General features: G+C 35.9%; 3 protein-coding genes across 4 annotated transcripts in view; 2 read left to right on the forward strand and 1 right to left on the reverse strand.

The window, feature by feature from the left end:
- LOC6040770 (folylpolyglutamate synthase, mitochondrial) overlaps positions 1-20,278 on the reverse strand; it is a 151,416-nt gene that overhangs the window by 10,167 nt on the left and 120,971 nt on the right. The window lies entirely within an intron of this gene.
- Positions 1,101-15,209, forward strand: LOC6040762 (angiotensin-converting enzyme). The gene is made up of 8 exons (XM_001850058.2): positions 1,101-1,222; positions 7,896-7,986; positions 8,129-8,311; positions 8,367-8,599; positions 13,519-14,125; positions 14,189-14,297; positions 14,354-14,433; positions 14,501-15,209. Exons 1-8 carry the CDS (start codon positions 1,147-1,149, stop codon positions 15,117-15,119), a joined length of 1,998 nt encoding a protein of 665 aa, XP_001850110.2. The 5' UTR covers positions 1,101-1,146; the 3' UTR covers positions 15,120-15,209.
- LOC6040765 (homeobox protein extradenticle) overlaps positions 17,574-20,278 on the forward strand; it is a 61,769-nt gene continuing 59,064 nt past the window's right edge. The window contains exon 1 of one of the 2 annotated variants that reach the window (XM_038256196.1): positions 17,574-18,220. In XM_038256196.1, coding sequence (XP_038112124.1) covers positions 18,211-18,220 — 10 coding nt within the window. In that variant the 5' untranslated portion in view covers positions 17,574-18,210. The remainder of the gene's footprint in view (positions 18,221-20,278) is intronic. The other variant, XM_038256197.1, reaches the window with a different exon arrangement.

The raw sequence follows: 20,278 nt of genomic DNA on the forward strand, positions 1-20,278 counted from the left end.
TCGGTGGCTATATCTTGAAAACGAAGCCCTTTATCAAAAAAATTGTAGAGTAGTTTTCGATTGCAAATTCAATTTTGCATTAAAAAATAACTTCAAATTTGTTTTTGCATGAAATTTGGATTTTTTTACAAAAAATTTTTTTTTTCACTATTTTTCAAAAATTCATAACTTGGCGGCAGATTTTTTGACCATGTTTCTCGATATCTCAAAAGTTGCGGATTTTAGTCCCCTAAAACATATCAAAAAATCAAAAAAAAAAAAAAAAAATTCCGTGTACCTATTTTTTTCTCAATTGTCCTCAACAATACCTACAACTTTGCCGAAGACACCAAATTGATCAGAAAATTCACTCAAAAGTTACAGCTGTTTAAAAAATTACATACCATTTTTGTATGGACAGCAGCCAAAATTGTATGGAGACTTGTATGGGTGAACCAATGACACAAAATAGCTTATTTGGTCACAGGGAAGGCCCCCACAAAGTTTGAGCCAAATCAAAAAATACAAATAAAATCCATTTCCGGTTTTGGTAGAGAATTGCTCAACTTTTTGGTGTTTTGAACAATCGTGCATACAAAAAAATCATGTATTCTAAATAAAATTCCACAAACCAAAAGTAAGCAAATGCACACAAAAAAAAACAAACGTATCAAATTCGTTATCAAACCGTATCGAGAAGGCACGCTAAATGAAAAGCGATGTCCTACAATTTGTTAACGTCCACGCTAATCTCCCTTCAATTCCTATTTCTGGGTACTATGTTTCCCTTGAAAAAGCTGATTCGGAAAATACGGTTTGATTTCTTTAAGTATACACAAATTTACCACAGATCATCTGAGTTTCAATCCGTTTCGGCCGGAGCTTGAATTCGTTTCATTTTTGAAAACCTTATGAGTAACACAAAACTAAAATCAACGAGATTTTGCATCAAACTTTAACCTTTAAAACGCTGAAACCGCATTCGCTAATCCCGGCATCGTGCACTTGAAGACGAACGCCGGAAAATGTTGAAATGATTATGCGCATGATTTCGATTTTCCGTGCTCCACGGATGGCGCAATGTTTTATAAAAGAAGTCCAATCAACTGGTGAGATTTTCATTTGGCTCGTGATGCCACACGCGAGTGGTGGCGGTTGGAAGGAAAAATGTGTCTGATATCGGTTCTGAGTATTTTCACCAGTGTTTTGTTACCTCTGTTTGGATTAGGACTAGTTGCTAATGGTACGTGAATTTATGCTAATTTAAAATCTGTAATATAATGGAGTGTAATTTCTGGAGCAACATTTGAAAAGGGCACATAAGCATTTAAACAGTTGCAACCATTTTGCAATTTCTCAGGCAATTGGCAACTATTTAAAAAAAACCCATTGTGTTAAATGGTAGCTGGGGAGATTTGCTATTGTTTCTCATATCGAATTTTGAGAAAAAGTTACCTAAACTTGAGAAATAGCTAAATAGTTCAAACTGTCAAAATGCTTATCCGGCCTTTTCTCGTGTGGCTCCAGATTTATAATTTGTGCATGTTAATTGTAATTTTTAAATTTAAGTGGAACACGTGATTCTTACAAAATATTGATAGAAAAACTAAACTTGGGATAATCGAGCCTGAACTGTACAGAAATGAAAAAATGTGAATAAATGAGAACCGACATACATATTACATAAACAAGAATAAAGTATTTTGAAATAATATGAAATTCTTTGAAATGTGTACGAATTAAAACCATTTCTCATCAAACTATACAAGACTTGATATAAGAGCACATTCATTTCGAACTCTAGGCGTAGGGTAGAGAAGTCATCAATGAGACACGGGTAACAATCATAAAATGGCTCTCACAAGTAGTAGTTTCAACCAATCAGGCTCATATCAGAGTCCTTAAGGCTTGTTCAGACATACTAGTCGATAGTATTGTCAACGTCGTGAACTCCTCAATCCGACAGTCCCAAGTCCCAAGCGCTCTGAAAATCTCCAAGGTGGTCGCTATTCCCAAGACACTCACTGCTAAAACCTTCAACGACTATCGTCCGATCAATATCCCGAGTGTGACTGACAAAGTTCTGCAAAAGGTAGTAAACAAACAGCTGATCGACTATCTAGAAGAACACACACTGCTGTCGCCGCACCAATACGGCTTTAGATCACGATCCAACACTCAAACTGCCTTGTTTGATGTAGTTGTGGAAATCCAAACACACTGCGACCGTAAAGAGAAGGTATCAGCTGTTTTTCTGGACTTGAGCAAAGCCTTCGACACCTGCGACAAGAGGGTTTTACTCCGTCGTCTTAGTGAGCTCGGAGTAATTGGGGAATCTCTCAAATGGTTCGCCAGTTTTCTGGATAGCCGGCAGCAGTACGTGAGTGATGATGGTGTTGACAGCGAGCTACAAGTCGTCGATTACGGTGTCGTTCAAGGAAGCATCATCGGCCCCACCCTGTTCAACTGCTACGTAAACAACTTGAAGGACCTGCAGCTCAATGGAACTCTCTTCATGTACGCCGATGATATTGTGTTGGTGTACGCTGCCACTACTACCGAAGAACTCCAAGGCAAGATGAATGAGGACCTAGTTCAGTTGCACTGCTGGATGAATGAACACAAATTAACGGTAAATATTCAAAAAAACCAAATACATGTTGTTCAATGAATCAAGTAGGATACGGTGGACGCTAAGCTACGGCGATGAAAGCATTGAACGGGTCGACTACTTCAAGTACCTGGGTGTCTGGCTGGACAGTGACCTGAAATGGGAGTACCAGATCGAGAAGCTGAACAGCAAGTTATCTCAGGTTGCCGGGATCTTCAAGAAGATCTCGCCCGTGGTTCCAGACCAAACCAAGAAGATGCTGTACTTCTCACTGTTCCACAGCCACATGGTCTACGGGATTGCAGTTTGGGGAGCAGCTGGCAGCTCAACGGTCAGTCAACTACAAACTATACAGAACAAGGCGATCAAGAACCTATTTGGCTACCGTCGTCGTACAGCTACTGCATTCATCCACACACGCAACCAGCTCCTCACCGTCGGTAGCACGTACTCGGCGGTCGTATGTAACCACATACACAAGGTCCTGCACGGCGGCATCCATACCAACACTGTGCTGGGCCGAGGTGTGGACAGACACGGGCACTTCACCAGAGGAAGGGGAAATCTTACTGCTAGCCGGATCAACACAACGACTTTTGGGCAGAACTCAGCACTCTACAAGGCAACAATGCTGTACAACGCTCTTCCCGAGGACATCAAAGGACTTCCAACTTCTCAATTCAAAAAAGAACTAAAAAACAAACTATTTGAAGAACAATTTTAGACTGTTGTGAAAAGTTTCTTCTCTTAAATTTCTATAGTTTTTTGTCTCTCTGTTAATTGTTAGTTTTTATTTGCACTTATTTAATGCTTGTAAACAAAATGTAGAACAAAACAAACTAGTCAGTCACTACGAGCCGTTGGCTCATTGGCAAATAAACGATTAATAATAATAATAATAATATTTTAGGGAAAGGTGTTTCTACAGGATACACGCCTGCCATAATAGTGGCTTTGGTTATGGACGCTCCGTTGAAAAGTTATTCATTAATGTTTGATTCTGGGTGTAAAAGTAAATTATGGACAAAAATTACTTTTTCGCTCGTAGGCTGCCATTAACACCAAAACTAACATTTCTTAAGTTGTTGTTCGTCTATTCATAGGGAATGAGTTGGGATACAATGACCCTTCATTAGGTTTGGCCAAAATTAAGAAATTTTCTCAGCATTTCAAAAATATTTTTTTCAAAAGTGGGCAAACATGTGCACTAATTTAAAAAAATGGAAAACTGGGACTTTTTTTAAATTCCTAAATATGGCTTTATCTTGAAAACGGTGCACTTTATGAAAATTTCACTATAGTACTTTTTGATTGCAAATTTGATTTTACATCGAAAAATGATGTTGAAATTTTATGCGACCAATATTTCGATTTTTTGAATAAAAAATTTTGCTGCCAATATTTCGATTTTTTTAAAAGATTAGTGTTGATTCGAAAATTCATAACTCGGTCAAAGATTTTTTGCACAACCTGGAAATTTCTGAAAAGTTGGCATTTGATGTCCCCTAAAACATATAAAAAAAATAATAATAATAAAAATAGTGTTTTTTTTGGAAATCAAGTTTTAGTGACAAAAAGTTAAGTTGAAAATCACTAATTTTTTTACCGTGTATCATTTTTTTTCAGTGTAGTCCTTATCCGTACCTAAAACTTTGCCGAAGACATCAAATCGATCAAATAATTCCTTCAAAAGATACAGGTTTTTGAATTTTCACATATCATTTTTGTGTGGACAGCTGCCAAATTTTTATGGAAAAATATATGGACAAAATAATGATGCAAAATGGCTTCTTTGGGCATACCGAAGGCACCAAAAAAGTTTCAGCCGGATTAAAAAATACAAAAATTAAAATTAAAAAAAAAGATCGATTTCGTAGAGAACTGCTCAAGTTAATAGAAACTCATAGAAATATTAACGAAACAAAAACAGGTTATTTTAAAGAGATATGAAATTCTGTGGAATGTTCAAATTTAGACCTTTCTTAATATTGTTTAAAAACTGTTTATGTTTGAAAGAATGGGAAAATCCCATGAACATATAAACAAGAAAAAATATTGAAAAACATGAAGTTCTTCAAAAGATGTTTGGGTTCACATTTTGGCTCATAAAATATTTTCAATGAAGGATGCAATTCCAATTATTAAAAAAATAATTCTATTGCTTAACTTTCTAAAGATTACAAAATTTAAACATTTTTTTAATAAGCATGTTTAAGGAACTGGTAATGTTTGAAAAATTGAACAAAAATATCACGGAATCAAGAATACATTATGTTCACTTAATAAAGATACTCGTAGAAATGCTTCAGAAACAATCACAAATTACTTTGATACAGGAAAAACCCATCTGAGCAGTTCTCTAGGATTTCGGTCATTCGATTTTTTTGTATTTTTTAATCCGACTGAAACTTTTTTGGTGGCTTCGGTATGCCCAAAGAAGCCATTTTGCATCATTAGTTTGTCCATATAATTTTCCATACAAATTTGGCAGCTGTCCATACAAAAATGATATGTGAAAATTCAAAAATCTGTATCTTTTGAAGGATTTTTTGATCGATTTGGTGTCTTCGGCAAAGTTGTAGGTATTGATATGGACTACACTGGAAAAAAATGATACACGGTAAAAAAATTTGGTGATTTTTTTATTTAACTTTTTATCACTAAAACTTGATTTGCAAAAAAACACTATTTTTAATTTTTTTTATTTTTTGATATGTTTTAGAGGACATAAAATGCCAACTTTTCAGAAATTTTCAGGTTGTGCAAAAAATCTTTGAACGAGTTATAAATTTTTTAATCAATACTGATTTTTTCAAAAAATCGAAAATTGGTCGCAAAAATTTTTCAACTTCATTTTCCGATGAAAAATCAAATTTGCAATCGAAAAGTACTTTAGTAAAATTTTGATAAAGTGCACCGTTTTCAAGATAAATCCATATTTAGGTGACTTTTTTGAAAATAGTCGCAGTTTATCATTTTTTTAAATTAGTGCACATGTTTGCACACTTTTGAAAAAAAATATTTTTGAAAAGCTGAGAAAATTCTCTATATTATGCTTCTTCGGACTTTGTTGATACGATCTTTAGTTGCTGAGATATTGCAATGCAAAGGTTTAAAAACAGGAAAATTGATGTTTTTTTAAGTCTCACCCAAACAGCCCACCATTTTTCAATGTCGATATCTCAGCAACTAATGGTCCGATTTTCAATGTTAATATATGAAACAATTGTAAAATTTTCCGATCTTTTCGAAAACAATATTTTCAAAATTTTCAATTCAAGACTAACATTTTACAAGGGCGTAATATTGAATGTTTGGCCCTTTTGAAATGTTAGTCTTGATTTGAAATTTTTGAAAATATTGTTTTCGAAAAGATCGGAAAATTTCACAAATGTTTCATATATTAACATTGAAAATCGGACCATTAGTTGCTGAGATATCGACATTAGAAAATGGTGGGTTGTTTGGGTGAGACTTAAAAAACATCAATTTTCCTGTTTTTAAACCTTTGCATTGCAATATCTCAGCAACTAAAGGTCGTATCAACAAAGTCCGAAGAAGCAAAATATAGAGAATTTTCTCAGCTTTTCAAAAATATTTTTTCCAAAAGTGTGCAAACATGTGCACTAATTTAAAAAAATGATAAACTGCGACTATTTTCAAAAAAGTCACCTAAATATGGATTTATCTTGAAAACGGTGCACTTTATCAAAATTTTACTAAAGTACTTTTCGATTGCAAATTTGATTTTTCATCGGAAAATGAAGTTGAAAATTTTGCGACCAATTTTCGATTTTTGAAAAATCAGTATTGATTAAAAATTCATAACTCGTTCAAAGATTTTTGCACAACCTGAAAATTTCTGAAAAGTTGGCATTTTATGTCCTCTAAAACATATCAAAAAAAAAAATTAAAAATAGTGTTTTTGCAAATCAAGTTTTAGTGATAAAGTTAAATAAAAAATCACCAAATTTTTTTACCGTGTATCATTTTTTCCAGTGTAGTCCGTATCCATACCTACAACTTTGCCGAAGACACCAAATCGATCAAAAAATTCCTTCAAAAGATACAGATTTTTGAATTTTCACATATCATTTTTGTATGGACAGCTGCCAAATTTGTATGGAAAATTATATGGACAAACTAATGATGCAAAATGGCTTCTTTGGGCATACCGAAGCCACCAAAAAAGTTTCAGTCGGATTAAAAAATACAAAAATTAAAATTGAAGAAAAAAGACCGATTTCGTAGAGAATTGCTCATCTATAAAAAATGGAAGTAGAAACGATCGGCGTAGTCCACTTTTCAATTAAAAATTATTTTCATTGCATATTGCGAAAATAAAAACTTGTTGCTTAATTTTTACATTGAGAGCATATTTTATATAAAATTTTGACATCACCATCGTTTTTTTCTGAGAAAATGTTACGTATGTTTGCCAACTGGGTTCAATGTTTTATTTTTGTGTTCACGAGATATTGAATTATGAAAAACAAACAAAAAAATCGAAATAATATTTATGTATGTTTGAATGTAGTATTTTTCTATCAATTATATATTTTTTACTTCAACACATAAAAAAAGCACAAATGAAAAATTGCGATACAAAAAATATGGAATTTCAAGCATCATTCAAATAATTTATACATCATGAAACGAGTAAAACATTTACCAAAAACGTGACTTAATCCACCATTAGGTGGTTGGTACCTTCCTCACATTTAGAGTGTAATGCTAGATAATATCTGAGATCCGGCCTCCAAAAAGTTCATAAATAACACTTAATTGCTTATAACTTTTGATAGGGTTGTCAGATCTTCAACCTTTTGAGTTCGTTGAAAAAGACTTTCGAATACCTTTCTAAAAATGTATCATATGACGAGGTTTCTTACATAAACCACCCTTTTTACAATCTTCTGGACTTTTGTTAAAATAGTTTTTTTAGCATAACTTTTGAAGTACTTAACTAAACTTTATCATTTTCAATAGCGACTTATGGGAACCCAAGACGGATCAAATGAGACCAAACGGTCCAAATCGGGTCAGCCAGTGTCGAGATAACTCAGTGCAATTTTTTTGATCGACATCTCACCTCACACACAGACATTTGCTCAAAAGTTGATTCTGAGTCAAATCAAGAATTTCGTTTTTCGAGTGATTTTATAGCCCTCCCTCAGTAAGGTGAGGAAGGCAAAAAGTGAATTGATCCCAATCCCAAGCATTGGACAATGATGCGTCTCCATTACGCCTCAAGCTTTTAATTCTCTCACCCCCATTGGAAACTTTTTCCTTTCTTGCTCGTCAGACCTGCATCCCGCCATCGCATGGTTTGACCAGATGAACTCGGAGCTAAAACAGCTCAACCACGAGGCAGCTCAGTACGCCTGGGAGGCAAGGTAAGGCAAACAGAGATTGATTACATCAAGAAGCCAAAGTCGAGTGACCCCGGGGCACACCACATCCTGGCCTGGAGGTGCCTTAATTTTTTTTTTCTCTCCCTCACAATAACAATCATTCTCAATTTTCCACGCACCAAAGCACGCTGCCAACGCAGTCCTCGGCGGCGACCGTGGAAAAGATTGGCCAACTGACGGTGCGGAAAGCCCACTGGGAACGGACCATGTGTGGCCGCGGGGAACAGCACAGGGACTTCAACGCAAGCCTCGGCAGGGCACTCCAGCTGCTGTGCCGATCGTGGGTCAACACGGACGATGAGATGAGGTGGGTGGGGGAGGGTTTTAAATTTAATAAAATTTTGATTCTTTCATTTCTCAAGACAAATGACGGAGCTGTTAGGATTTATGCAGACGATTTACACCGGAACTCAGATTTGTGTGGATAAGTCGTACGATGCGTGTGATGGAAATCAAGTGCTATGGGAGAGAACACACTTTAAATACCCGAAATTTGAGGAAAATGAAGTGGAAGATCAAAAAGCGAAAGAAAACCAGGAAGCTGGCAAAATATGTCTTTTTGGAGAACCCGATATGGAGCAAATAATGACAAAAGGTAATTATATGTTAAAGGTTTTAAAATTAAACTCTGGAAAAAATAATGATACTAGTCCAATGACCGAGATATGAGCCACTCTATCTATATAAATTTTAAATTACTTTACATGACAAATCTTAAGGCAGTAATGTTCGCGGTAATGTTTCATTAGTTGAATTTTACGATACTTGAGCAAGGACCCCTTGGCGCAGTGGTTAGTGTTTTTTAGATAGTGATTTTGGAAAAAAAATAAAATTAATACATAAATTTTTTTACCTAATTTTTTTATGTAAATTTGAATTTGCAATCGAAAAGTACTTCACTTTTTTTTATAAAGTGCCCCGTTTTCAAGATATGGCCAGCAAAGGTTTGATTTCAGTGAAATATTTGCAGTTTTACGGTTTTTAAAAATAGTGATCATGAATGAACGTTTCCAAAAATATTTTTTTCGAAAAGTTCAGAAAATGTACTGAAATTTTGTCTTAGAAACATTGAAGATTAAACCACTGATTGCTAATATGCAGCGGCTTAAAGAAATTGTTAAATATAAGTTTTCTAAGTGAGCAGTTCTCTACGAAATCGATCTTTTTTTTTTAATTTAATTTTTCTATTTTTTTAATCCGGCTGAAACTTTGATGATGCTTTCGGTATGCCCAAAGAAGCCATTTTGCATTATGAGTTTGTCCATATAATTTTCCATAATAATTTGGCAGCTGTCCATACAAAAATGATGAATGAAAATTCAAAAACCAGTAGCTTTTGAAGGTATTTTTTGAACGATTTGGTATTTTTGGCAAAGTTGTAGGTATGGATAAGGCTGGTACAAATATTTTTAAAAGTTTTTGTCCCCCCCCCCCCCCGTTCAAAATTGGCCCGAAAAATCAGGGGGCAAAAAAAATATTTTTACAATAAACTTCAAAATTTCAATGAAAATTCAAGTGCAACCAGCTGAAATCAAATTAAAATACATTCTCCTGCGTTTAAAATAATTTTTAGTATGTTTGGGTTTACTAAAAAATCTTAAGATTTTTTGAAAATTTTCGATGCAAAATCTTTTTTTTCGATTCAATTTTTGTTTTTGTCAGATCTTAGATTTTTTGAAAACTAATGATTGCAAAACAACTGAACTAGTGCAAAATGCATTTTAAAACACTTTTTTCATTTAAATGTGAAGACTATGGCTTGTTATTTAAATTTTTATATTTTTTTATTTTTTTGCCCCCCACCCCCCTTGACCTCGGCCTGGGCCGAGGGACAAAAACTTTTTTAAATATTTGCATCGGCCTAAGGACTACAAAAAATGATACACAGTAAAAAAAGGTGAATGGTCACTAAAACTTGATTTGTAAAAAACACCATTTTTTTATATGTTTAAGGGAAAATCAAATGCCATCTTTAAAGAAATTTGCAGGTTGTACGAGGTATAAATTTTTGAAAAACGAAACTATTGGCACTACGCCCCCCGGGGCATGGCCTTCCTCTAACGTGGGATTTCTGCTCCAGCGCCTCTGACGAGACAGGAGAAACCGGGACCGACGTTTTACTTCACCATCCGATAGAAGCTCAGTGGATAAGGCGGGAATCGAACCCGCGTCTCATAGCATCATCGGGATCGGCAGCCGAAGCCGCTACCCCTGCGCCACGAGACCCACCAAATTTTTGAATCATTACTGATTTTTTTCATTTTTAAAAGTAATTTAGTGAAATTTTGATAAAGTGCACTGTTTTCAAGTTATAGCCATTTTTGGTAACTTTTTCAAAATAGTCGCAGTTATCCATTTTTTTTAAATTAGTGCCCATGTTGGCAAATTTGAAAAAAAATATTTTTGAAAAGCTGAGAAAATTCTCTATATTTTGCTTTTCGGAACATTGTTGATACGACCTTTAGTTGTTGAGATATTTCCATGCAAAGATATAAAAACAGGAATATTGATGTTTTCTAAGTCTCACCCAAGCAACCCACCATTTTCTATCGTCGATATCTCAGCAACCGATTTACAAAGTAAAAACGTTTCTTAATACACCATTAGGTGGGTGGTGCCTTCCTCACATTTACAAAGTAATAATGAAAATAAGTTTATGAAAAAATATATACCTGATACAGACTTTTCCAGAAAACATGCAGACTCTCATTTGAAGCAATATGGCAACGGGGCGTTTTGCATCTGGCGTGACTCTCGCACGTAAACAAAGAGACCCGGCCTTTTGAGGTTATGCAAAAAATCACCCTTTTTTGTATCTACAAAAATCTTTTACTTGGCATAACTTTTTAAATACTTAACTAAACAAAATAAAATTTAATAGGGTCTTAGGGGACCCCAAAACGAACAGAATAAGGCGGATCCAGCCAAAATCGGTTCAGTCAGTTTTGAGATAATCGTGTGGAAAAAAGAATCGTGTCTACACACATCCCCACAGACATTTGTTCAGAATTTGATTCTGAGTCGATAGGTATACGTGAAGGTATATCTAGGAGGTGTATTTAAGAAGTTCATTTTTCGAGTGATTTTATAGCCTTGCCTCAGTGAGGTGAGGAAGGCAAAAAATGGAACATTCGTGAAATTTTCCGATCTTTTCGAAAACAATATTTTCAAAATTTTCAAATCAAGACTAACATTTCAAAAGGGCCAAACATTCAATATAACGCCCTTTTGAAATGTTAGTCTTGATTTGAAAACTTTAAAAACTATTGTGCACTATTTCAAAATTCCACTTAAGAGCGAGTTTTTCACCAATGTGTAACAGGTCGTATCGAGGTGCTCCGATTTGGATGATACTTTCAGCGTTTGTTTGTCTATATATGAGATGAACGCATGCCAAATATGAGCCCTCTACGATAAAGGGAAGTGGGGTAAAACGGGCTTTGAAGTTTGATTTAAAAAAAAACATGAAAAATCTTAAAACTGCTCGCATTTCCGTGAACCTTCATCAATTCCAACTCTCTTAGATGCATTCGAAAGGTCTTTTGAAGCACTTCAAAATGTGCCATAGACATCCAGGATTGGTTTGACTTTTTCTCTTAGCTTTTGCAAATTACTGTCAAAAATGGATTTTTTTTAAACCTTAATATCTTATTCCAACAGCCTCCAACACCCATACTCCCATAGGTCAAAAGATAGGTAATTTCATGGACTATAAGCCTACGGTTCCAATACTTCTAACTTACGTGAAATTGTCCGAGGATTCCGAATATGACAAAATTGAGACCAAAAAGTGCCGCTATGGAGGCCAGTAGGGTAAAAACTAACGTTGTAAATTGTTTGTTGAAGAAAAATCGAAAAACTATGAGAAAAACTGCGATTGGCCAAAAAGTTAATACCATAAATTCATAATTCAAAGCGAATGACCGAAATCTGAGAAAATTGCTTAAGTGTAACCCAAACAACCCTCCATTTTCTAACGCCAATGTCTCAGCAAATAATGATCCGATTTTTTATCTAATCTAATCTAATCTAATCTAATCTAATCTAATCTAATCAGACCCTAGCGCAGCCAATCTTTCGATGGGATCCTGGAGAGTGCCTTAGGTTAGATGACGCCTAGCATTCTTCTTGTCATTTATTAACATTTGTAGTGCGCCATTGCATTGAAATGCATTGAAACAACACAAGCGTTAAAGCGGCCAGGCCTACTGCGTAAAGCCGTATCGCAGAGATGATTCGTAACTGGGATGAGTTTGACCACTGAGTGTTCAAACAACAACACAATACTGAATCGACAGGGGAGGAAGAAGCGTGGGGACACACCACCATACGCTCCGAGATTTGATTGTATTCAGGGCCCCGGCGATGGCCTGATATGAGCTACCAAACAACATTGGCAATATGGCGTCGTTTGTTTACAAACATGAGATTGTTTGTGGACGAACCGAAAAATTTACTTTTTTGTGAGAAATTCTATAACCATTGTGCAATAACATTGAGTCTTACAAAACAGACAAAATTTCCTTAAATTCTAGACTAGAATTTGCTTTATTATTATTTTTCAATTTAAACCGCTTTTACCGCGATTCTGATCAAGATTGCACATCAAATCATCGTGCCGTTAGTGTATCTTTTGTTTTCACATCGATTCGCTGTAGATTCGTGTTTAAATTTTGAAATTTAGCATAAATTAAAATAAGTTGCCAAATTCCCAACTTCAGTCAGGTGCAACAATTTCCACATCACCCATGCGGGAAACCGATAATGGGGTAATTCATGCGTTCCAAACTGTCAAAATTCCAAAACGTCATTTCATTTCCAATTTTCGGTTCGCTGCTTTTGTTCGTGTTTGAAGTTTCGGGCCGAGACTCTGGTTGTATTCGTTGGGAGCACCATGCTAAGAAGGTTTGGTACTACGGGACCCTCTGGGATGGGACATTGTATTTCCACGAATGCCCTGGACACTATTTGCCGTGGTTATAGCGCCACAACTCGCTCTCTGTAACAGTATTCCTAATTCCAGTCCACGCTCACCAAGTCGTCATGGCCTAGTGGTTAGCATTTTTGCTTACCAACCCAAAGGACGGGGATTCGAACCCCGCCTCGAAGGACTTTGATTTTTCGTTCATATTCATTCATCATTTCTAATTTCTGTGTTCTAAACTTTCTCGTTGGGAGCAGATGGGTATCGAACCCTGAACCATTCGCTTACAAAGCGAATATCGTGACCAGTCAGCCACGGCCGCTCCTAATGGTTTGAGTTCATAATAATTTGTACCCCGTAACTTCATGTAGTCAAAAATGTATATTTGATAAAAGGAATTAGGGACCATCCACAATCTACGTGGACACGTTGGAAATCTCAACCCCTCCCCCCTCTCCCTCGTGGACAACTCTCCATACAAAAACAAAATGTTCTGTTTGGAGCGTGGACATTCGGCATACAGCACCCCCAATTGTCCACGTGGTTTCCCTTAAGATTCATGTTTCTAATTCAAGTTTATCAAATTTCAGCAAAGATCCACCAATTCAGCAAACAATCCGACTGCAAAATCAACGAATCCGACATCCTCAAATGGGCTTGGCACTCCTGGAGGATGGCCGTTGGCCCTCCCATCAAGCAAACATACGGAAAGCTAATCCAACTCATGAACAACGGCGCCCGTCGAGTCGGCTTCCAGGACGCCGGCGATTCCTGGCGGGAAGAGTTGGAAATGCCCAATCTTCGCGCCACAGTGCACCGTCTGTGGCAGGAGGTTAAGCCACTGTATCAGAAGTTCCACGCTCTCATTCGGCACCACTTGCGCAAGAGATATCCTGAAATTAAGGAATTTGACCGGTTGGGTCTGATTCCGGCCCACATCCTGGGGGACATGTGGAGCCAGAACTGGGAAACGCACGCGGCGTCGATTGTGCCCCACGAAGTGGACATTGAGCACAATTTCAAGCGGATGAACTGGACTGGCCAGCAGTTGGTCAAGCGAGCTGAGGACTTTTACTCCTCCACGGGACTGCCGATGATGACGAAACAGTTTTGGGAGAAAAGCGTTTTTGAGCGGGGTGCGAATGTGACGAAATGTCACGGAACGGCGGCCAATATGTATGAGGAAGGGGATTTTAGGTGGGTTGTTCAATTTTTTGTTGGATTGACAAGGTTGCAAAAGTTCTGAAACTCTATTTTCAGAATGATTGTTTGTGCGGGAAGTACAACAAGCGATTTCTACGTTGTTATGCACGAAATGGGTCACATCATGTACTACATGTTGGCATCGGATCAGCCTACGATCTTTCAGGTTTGTGGTTTTTAAAATGACTCTCACAAATAAATATTTTTTTTAATTTCATTCAGGATGGAACTAATTCAGCTTTCCAGGAAAGTATTGGAGATACTATCCATTTAGCTTCAATGAGTCCATTGCACTTAACCAGGTAATTTAAACCATTTTTTTTTCAAATTCTCAATTTAAACCAATTTTATGCAACTATCATTCTCTAGACTTGGTCTCCTAAACTCATCATACCTCAAACCGGAGGTGGACAACACTCTGAATTCCTTCGATTACGCCCTATTGATGAAAACGGCCCTCGTCAAAATCCCTGCCCTACCCTTTGCCTACATCATGGACCGTTACAGGTGGGACCTTTTCGAAGGATCCGCCAACTTCGAGGAAGACGCCAACCGGTACTTTTGGTACCTGCTGGAATCGGAACAGGGCATCAAACCTTCCCCAAACACAGACCGAACCCATCTCTTTGACGCCGCAGCAAAGTACCACTTCCCGGACAACACCCCGTATGTGCGCTACTTTTTAGCCAACATTTTGAGCTTCCAGCTGTTGGAGGGACTCTGCCGGAAGTCGATCTACGGAAGTGTGGACACGCCGTACCAACTGCCCATGCCGCTGCACCGGTGTGATTTGTACGGATCGAAACGGGTTGGGCGCGTGCTGAAGAAGGCGTTGGCCCCCGGAGGATCGCAACACTGGACAACGGTGCTGAAGACCCTTACGGGGAAGGAGGAGATTTCGGTGGATTCGATGGTGCGGTATTTTGAGCCATTGACGAAATATCTGGATAAAATTATTAAACAACAGGGAATTCCAGTTGGATGGTGAAATCAAAAATAATGTCAAACTTAAAAATAACAGAATCTTACATTAAATAGTTGTTGCTCTCTTTGACGAACTGATAAAATACTTATTTTAATGGTCAAAAATCGTGTCAAAAAAACTTTTCTTCTATTATCCGAATTCCATGAATGTAAACATGACTTTTTCTTGTAAATAGATAAGTTGGTAATATCAAATGAATGATATATTCTGGTGGTTTTTCTGAGTGTGGAATATAAATTTACGCAATAAAAAAATCTTTAATATTTTTCTCACTCGATGTAAAACTGAACATCAATTCGAACATTATTGGCATATTTTGCTTCGAATTTTCATTTCAACCTCAATTTGTTTATAAATTTTATGAAAAAAAAATAAATAAAAAAAATAAAAAATAAATAAAAAAATACAAGCCTTACCCGACAAACTTCGTTCTGCCTTTTTTCGTTTGTTGACGTTTTTAACTTTTTTGCCTATTCAGCCTCCTGTGATCAAAATTTTATTTTACGTAACTTTTCCCATACAATGTACAGATTTTCCGGAATCGGTTCCAGTATGGCCAATGTTGTAATTTTTTGGTTTAAGAGCCTTCCTTGGGCCTACACAAACCTAACGCAACAAAAAGTGCCTCGATCCGACATTCCGTATTCAACTGATTCGCGTTCGAACAAAACCATCGAAATTTTTTATATATAGTATTTTTATATTTTTGTATTTTTGTATTTTTGTATTTTTGTATTTTTGTATTTTTGTATTTTTGTATTTTTGTATTTTTGTATTTTTGTATTTTTGTATTTTTGTATTTTTGTATTTTTGTATTTTTGTATTTTTGTATTTTTGTATTTTTGTATTTTTGTATTTTTGTATTTTTGTATTTTTGTATTTTTGTATTTTTGTATTTTTGTATTTTTGTATTTTTGTATTTTTGTATTTTGTATTTTTGTATTTTTGTATTTTGTATTTTTGTATTTTGTATTTATGTATTTTTGTATTTTTGTATTTTGTATTTATGTATTTTGTATTTTGTATTTTTGTATTTTTGTATTTTTGTATTTTTGTATTTTGTATTTTTGTATTTTTGTATTTTTGTATTTTGTATTTTGTATTTTTGTATTTTTGTATTTTTGTATTTTTGTATTTTTGTATTTTTGTATTTTTGTATTTTGTATTTTTGTATTTTTGTATTTTTGTATTTTTGTATTTTTGTATTTTGTATTTTTGTATTTTTGTATTTTTGTATTTTGTATTTTTGTATTTTTGTATTTTTGTATTTTTGTATTTTTGTATTTTTGTATTTTTGTATTTTGTATTTTTGTATTTTGTATTTTTGTATTTTGTATTTTTGTATTTTTGTATTTTGTATTTTTGTATTTTTGTATTTTTGTATTTTGTATTTTTGTATTTTTGTATTTTGTATTTTTGTATTTTTGTATTTTTGTATTTTGTATTTTTGTATTTTGTATTTTTGTATTTTTGTATTTTGTATTTTTGTATTTTGTATTTTGTATTTTGTATTTTGTATTTTTGTATTTTTGTATTTTTGTATTTTGTATTTTTGTATTTTTGTATTTTTGTATTTTTGTATTTTGTATTTTTGTATTTTGTATTTTTGTATTTTTGTATTTTTGTATTTTTGTATTTTTGTATTTTTGTATTTTTGTATTTTTGTATTTTGTATTTTTGTATTTTTGTATTTTTGTATTTTTGTATTTTTGTATTTTGTATTTTTGTATTTTGTATTTTTGTATTTTTGTATTTTTGTATTTTTGTATTTTGTATTTTGTATTTTTGTATTTTTGTATTTTTGTATTTTTGTATTTTTGTATTTTGTATTTTTGTATTTTTGTATTTTGTATTTTTGTATTTTTGTATTTTTGTATTTTGTATTTTTGTATTTTTGTATTTTTGTATTTTTGTATTTTTGTATTTTGTATTTTGTATTTTTGTATTTTTGTATTTTTGTATTTTTGTATTTTTGTATTTTTGTATTTTTGTATTTTTGTATTTTTGTATTTTTGTATTTATGTTTTTTTTTGTATTTTTGTATTTTTGTATTTTTGTATTTATGTATTTATGTATTTTTGTATTTTTGTATTTTTGTATTTTTGTATTTTTGTATTTTTGTATTTTTGTATTTCTGTATTTTTGTATTTTTGTATTTTTGTAAAATGTAAAATTTCAAGTTTAACTGCCATTACAAGATTTGAAACATTTCTCACAAAGACTCTCTTTTTCGAACACATAGATGTCGCTCGCTTTCGACTCTCCCTCAAAATTTTACCAGCCCTATATCGAATTCCTCTCTGATGTTTTTCCCATTCCAATTCTCTCATTCTTTATTCGCCCCTCTCACTCTAGCAAGCGCATCCTCCTATTCGCTCTCTCCCTCTCTCCCCCATCAATGAGAGAGCGAGCATGAATACATTTCCCAGCAGCAGCAGCAGCAGCGAAGAAGGCTGTGTGCGGTTGAAGAAAAAATCTTTTGTGTGTTTCGCGTCGGCCATTAAAGCACAAGCAGCACTTCATCGCGGAGCAGCACACGGTTCGTCGGTCGGGTTCGGGAGTTTCGACAGGCTCCCCCGTGTGTGACAGTCAAACACACACACGCACACACATACAGTTGGAGGAAAAGAACTATTTTTTAGTAGATTTTGTTGGGTTTTTGTGTGCGGTTTTCGACAATGAAGTGAAATTACTCGCGTTCTTACTGAAAACGGGAAACGGTGTATACGGAATAGACGACAAAAAATCTGTCTAGGCTTACTTAGTAAGAAGAGTGTGTGTGTGTTTGCATTAGTGTGTGCGGTCGTCGATAAGGGTGAAGTTCAACGCTGTATACGTAAAATTTTAGCATTTTTAAGAGACCAGGTTCTTGCGCGAAGCACCACTTTCCGTGCCCATTGACGGCGGAAGACCGTATTCATCGGGATTTTTTATACGAGAGGAGCGAAGGGGGAATCGTTCCCGGAGCGTTTCTTCGGGAGACCGTTCCGAGTGTGTGTGTGTTTTCAAAATTCTGTAAAAGTATCGGCGACCTTTCCGGATCTTCGGATTCTCACATCTTAAGAGGAAGAACGTCGCTGGCAAAGCGGTGTCTATGAACTACGGCAAGTAGAAAGAAGCAGGTTCTATTTTCCCCCGCACTGGCTGGCTGTCCGGGAGTTGTAGTACACAACCCAAGAGGAGTGTGACCAAAGGTGAACAGCACACATTCCAGGCTGTGAACACCTCCATTGCTGAGTGTTGTGCTCCTCTCGGCGGCGGCCAAAGAAGATGGGATCGGATTAGCATTGGTAAATCTGGACAGCTCTGTTCTCGAAGGCAAGAGTTTCATCGTTGTCGTATGTAAATTTGACTTCGTAGTGTTGGTGTGCAAACACACAGAGAAAAAAGAAGAGACGACGATGGTGGTGTGTGGCATAAGCAAACGCCAGAAAACCGTCCTGCACCCTCACAACCTCCCCCACCATCCACTGGATATACTAAACACAGGAGGAGAAGCAAACATGGCGATAACTTGAAATAAGTAGCAGCAGCTAACTTTAGCCTATGAATGAAGAGCAGAGCAGAGTAGCGGGGACCAGTTTAGAACCTGCCACCACAGGCGCGTTGGAAGAAGTTTACGAAGCTCCAGCCAGAAAGCAGTGCTGCGGTTGCGTTGGTGTTGGTGTTCAATGGATTAAATTGACGATGGACGCCATGGGCGTGCTGTTGTTGTTGGTCGTACTGGGAGAGTTAATCCTGACGGCGAAAAGTCAATGTTTGGATTGTAACGAGAGTGGGGTGTCAGGATTAATAGTTATTTAGTTAAAGTTATATGCAGGAAAGTAGACTAAATCATCAGAAAGTATCGTAAAGATAGAGGATTTTTACTCAAAGGTTATCTTTACGTCTGTGTTAGAGAAAAGAAACTATGAGTTGGTAATTGAACAATATGAAGTCAATCTCAAAATTGGAAAATTAGACTCATCTAACCTTTCTGGAGCATCGCGAGAAAAGGGCGACTAAGCATTTTGACAGTTGGAGCTATTTTGCAAATTTGAAGCTTCAGAGGCCTTTTTCATAAAATTCAATGTGTCAAACAATAGCTAGATTTCACCACTGCGGGTGTGAAATCAAGCAAAACAATGTAAATGAGCCGAAGCCGAACTCTGAACAAAGAGTCTATCCTGCTCACGTCAGTTGATGTTTACGTTAGGAACGAACAGGATAGACTCTTTGTTTACATTTCGGCTTCGGTCCTATTACAATGATTTGCTAGAAATAGTTACTCGTTGTTCCAAAATTTGCAAAACATCCAGTTGTCTTAATGCTTGAGCCCTTTTCAAATCTTACTCCAGATTGAAATTAAAAGATCGTTCAGTAGTTGGAATTTTATTTTTTACAATATTTATGTTTGTCGGGTAAATTTTCTGAGACTCTGAGATGTTCGCATAAATGTTCCGTATGCAAAATGGTTGAAAAAAGAGTTTATTTCAGTACATTGCTCCATTATTCATGTCTGTTTAATCTTCATAATAGTTGGTTGCTCTTCAAAGATAGAGTTATGCTTCTCCCTAATCATACATAAATTGATTGTCTCTGGCTTTCCACAAATATCTATATATTATAATGAAATTGTCATGTGAAATGGTCATATCGTTTGCGTAGGGCACATTCTAGGGCCAGGCAATCCAACGAAAATCTACGAAATTCATTCTGTTGCTATCTGTTGTATAAAATAACAACGACTACCACAAAATGAAGCAAACAAAAAACATAAACATTGCACGCCCATGTCCACGCTCGTTTGTCAATATTGGTGAGCTCGGTCTCCTCATCTCTTCGCCTGATATAGCTTGCCCAGCTAAGCAGTTCTCCCCTATAAATATATTTGACTTTTTCTTCTTCACACAACCAACCATCAGAGCTCGCTCCCCTTCCCTTCTCTGGCCCCTTCTTGTCAGAGTCATTCCCGTGGCCCTCGGCTTCCACCACCACACCCTTCCGGCAGCCGCCCCTTCCCCTGCTCGTTCGAAACCAAACTCCGAGGCTGAACGCTGCTCTGGTTGAAGTTGAAACTGTGGCAAGTGACGACTCGAAGAGGAGGACGTCGATGTGTGTGGAGAGAAGCCGAAAAATAACTAGTCAAAATGGATGAATAATTTAAAAGAGGCAGCGTGCGG

The sequence above is a fragment of the Culex quinquefasciatus genome, chromosome 2, assembly GCF_015732765.1.
Source record: "Culex quinquefasciatus strain JHB chromosome 2, VPISU_Cqui_1.0_pri_paternal, whole genome shotgun sequence".
Taxonomy (NCBI): domain Eukaryota; kingdom Metazoa; phylum Arthropoda; class Insecta; order Diptera; family Culicidae; genus Culex; species Culex quinquefasciatus.